Below are 3645 nucleotides of genomic sequence, written 5' to 3'. Positions count from 1 at the left end.
CTGTTTGGGAGCTCTTAAGCAAAAAGGCAAAGTTAGGGGTTGTGCACTGGTGGCCCCCAAATACCTGCTTCATCCCAGTTCCCAGGCCACAAAAGGCTCTGGTGGGTGCCAAGCCAATAGATCCACTTCTCTCTGTCATCTGCTGGGATAAACTGGTCCCCATTGCAGTGGTGTGATAGTGATGTGAGTGACAGCAAATCACTCCTCCCCTGGGTCCAGCACAGACCCGAAGGCACAATTCATCCCTGGGGAATTGGGGCTGGGAACTGGTTCACAGTGGGCAGCTGGAGTACTGCCAGTTATCCAGAGCAGGGACAGAGGGCTTGGATGCAGTCACACACGTGAAGGAGGAAGAGGGTGAATTTAGCTACCATAATCTTACCTGAAAATTTGCCTCAGGTACAGGTTCTGCTCGCAGCAGGACTTGGCATCTGTCCTCGTATCCCAGTGGGCTGTGGGTCCCATCCTGCTCTCCCAAACCCGATCCCGGCAGAGGGAGCTGTGACATCAGCGAGCTGAGCCACCGCTTCCCTGCTGGGACAGCAGCCTCAGGCTTTGGAGAGGGACCAAAGAAAACATTGCTGGGGCCCTGGTGCTGCTGTGCAGCCTTCATGGAGAACCTGCTGACTCAGCACATCTGAGCACTCATCATTTGCTTGGAAATCAAGCCAAGAGTTATGCAGAACTTGTAATTTCTAATACAAATGCGTTGTTAGCTCTAAAAATTACTTAGAAAAAGCATCTCAGTTTGCATCTATGCAGAAAGGTATTGGACCCTCAGTGCAGCAGTGGTGTTAATCTGGTGCTGGAGCATCTCTGTGAGGCTGGGACCCCACACTTCTCCTGGTGGAGCTTCAGCCAGGGCAGAGAAACACCTTGCAAAGAGTATTTCTAACTTGCAAAGAGTCATATTCCTCCCCTACACACACACACCCAGGGCAAGCACAGACAGGGAGCAGCACAGCTTCACACCAAACAAATCCCCATCCCCCAAACAGCAAACCCACAACCTCTGCAGCTCCAAAGGGACAAGCGTGGTCCACATCCCAGCCAGACCTGGGATGAGCACAAACAAACAGGTCATTCCTTATCATTTGCGTCCCTGAGATAAGGTGAAGCACCAGTAACAACGTGCAGCATTTCTCTGATCTGGCATTTTCTGTCACAGCCTGGTCAGGCATGTTGCTAGCACTCCATGGCAAGGGGCTGCTGACTCTCTCCCATTAGGATATGTCACTACCCAGGTCCCTATCCCACTGCTGCATCCCAGAAACACTCCTGCCACCCAGGAGCCATCCATAGATCACATATGTGAAATGATGCAGTGGAGCTGGAGCTGAGGGCTCAGAGAGTGCAATGGTCAGCGAGTGTGATGGGTCTGTGGGAACACCTAATGCTGTGGTTCAGGGCAGTGCTTTGAGCAGTGATGCATCAGGGATTCTTGGAAGAGGCTCTGTACTGCAGCCTGGTGCTACTCTTAGCCCTGGAAATATCCTGGAGGTGAAAGTCAAGGTCCTTTGCACACAAACTGCTGATGCAGCTCAGTGCCCTGGAGAGATGGGACAGAAACAGCAATTTGCCCACTGGAAAGCAACTACCAACATGTTCAAACAACCATCTAAATTTTGGATTGTTTCCCTCAAGACAGCACAGACTGGACTCATGGACATGCTGAGCACCTGCTGGCTAAAGCCAGGGTTGGTACATCTCTAGCTGAACAACCTCAAACCACAGTAATCAGAACACCCCTCCCAAAACAAAGCACCAAACAAGGTGATGCTTCTCACCAACCGAGAACCAGGAAAGAGAATGGAATTCCCCATCCCTCTGCTCCTCAAGCCCAAAGCCCAAAACAACCACTTGCTCAGGAAAGAGTAGATTGTAATTATTTATTTTGGGTTCCTTTGAAAATATCATGTTATCTCCTTCCATTCATGGCTTCATGTGGTCTCACAGCCTGTGACAGCAGGGTCCCAGCCAGCTGTGCAGCTCACTTCTTCCTCCAGCAAGTGGAAGACCATGGTTCCTTCAAGGTTGGCAGGTTGGAGCTGCCTGGTCCAATCTCAGCAGTCATCCCTCCATACCAGGTACTGCCCAGGAGCATCGCACAGACAGGGAGCAGAGCGAGGGAGCAGTCCAGCAGGACTGGTGGGGATGGCTGTAGCTTTCAGCTGCCCCAGGAAGGGAGTCACTGGCTTGTGTTTTCTGGCAACTTAGAACTGGGTTTGTGTCTCAAGCATTTAAAAAAAATAATAGAAAGATGCTGCTGCTATCTGCAAAAGGAAAGAGAAAAATCTATCAGCACCCTGAGGATAGAAGACTGACCTGTACTGAAAGCCTGTAAAAACAGCACACATATCTGAAGGTTGGGAAGCCTGAACAGCACAGTGAATTGGGGTGTCAGTGGATATGGGCAGACCCACTCCAATGCCTTCCCTTCACCTCTATGGCAGGCACATGGTCCTTCAACCCAACCCAACCCTTGAAACACCATAAAACAGCAACAACTCCAACCCAGACAGGCAATCTCCATAGGTCTGAGTAAGATGTCAGGCATTTGGGGAAGGATTCCCAATGCCACCAGGTACTGCCGTCAGCCTGCTCCCACCGGGAATTGCGGTTGATTTCCTAATGTCTTCAAAAGGTGAAGAGTCAAGACAAGCCTGAGCGTGGTTGAAAATCTCAGCTACAGGGACTGAGAAGCATCAGACCACAGAGCAGTCTGCATTCATATCGGTTATGAAATGAAACAAGGGCCTCACGTCCTGCCCAGTCACATTAGGGTTCTTGAGTAATGAACTAATGCTATTGCCACCTCTCCGAACTCTCATCGTTTCCACATGAGCAGGAATTTGCCCACACACAGAAGTGCTGGTTACTTGTACTCCTACTCTTCCAAGCAGATTGAAAACAAGACCTTACATTATCCCCATCTCCACCTGCTGTAGAGTTAAACCGCTCAGAGGCCCCGGCTCCTACTTACAGTTCAGTGTCTACAATGATATCTGGGTTCTCCAGAGTTTGTCGTCTCCTCTGGATGGCATCCACAATCTTTTTCCTGGGGCCCAGTGGGATATTGATGCTCTTCAGGTCATGATCTGAACACAGCATGAGGGCCTGCAAGTCAATCTTTTCCTTCTTCAGGATGGAGATGAACTCAAACATGTGCAGGGAAGCCAGAAAAGTCTCCAAGGGGCTGGTGTCTGGTTCATCATCATCATCTAAGCCCAGCTCTACCTCATCCCAGGGCAGCTCCTCTGCGTTCCTCTCCTGCAGGCTGTTGGCACTGCCAATGCTATCGTTGAGACTTGGCGAGCGCTGCAGGCGGCTCCGCAGTTTGACCCCCATCCCATCTGTGTTGTCCTCTCCCAGGGTGCCACCGTCCTCCCGGCCGATCCCAAAGAGCCCACTGCTGACGTAGTTGCGCCGGAACACCATGGTGCCCAGCCCAGGGCGGTTGAACAAGGAGTCGTGGCCAGAGTCGGTGCTGACTTCCGAGTGGGCCGAGTCCATGTGCAAACCTGGGTCACTTATGGCACGGGAGACAGTGTCTTCATCCGCGAGGAACATGTCCCTGATATTGCGGCGAGTCCACTCCTTGGGGCTGGCGTACGTGCCCTGCTTCACAAACATGATATCATTGCC

At 51.5% G+C, this 3645-nt stretch overlaps 1 protein-coding gene across 1 annotated transcript in view; it reads right to left on the bottom strand.

Annotated features, from left to right (window-relative positions):
* Positions 1-2979: 2979 nt before the first annotated feature.
* Positions 2980-3645, bottom strand: part of USH1G (Usher syndrome 1G (autosomal recessive)) — an 8399-nt gene continuing 7733 nt past the window's right edge. The window contains exon 2 of the mRNA XM_009074629.1: positions 2980-3645. This exon is cut by the window's right edge and continues 574 nt beyond it. Coding sequence (XP_009072877.1) covers positions 2980-3645 — 666 coding nt within the window.

Source organism: Acanthisitta chloris, unplaced genomic scaffold, assembly GCF_000695815.1.
Source record: "Acanthisitta chloris isolate BGI_N310 unplaced genomic scaffold, ASM69581v1 scaffold35765, whole genome shotgun sequence".
Lineage (NCBI taxonomy): Eukaryota > Metazoa > Chordata > Aves > Passeriformes > Acanthisittidae > Acanthisitta > Acanthisitta chloris.
This window is presented reverse-complemented; position numbering and strand designations above follow the sequence as displayed.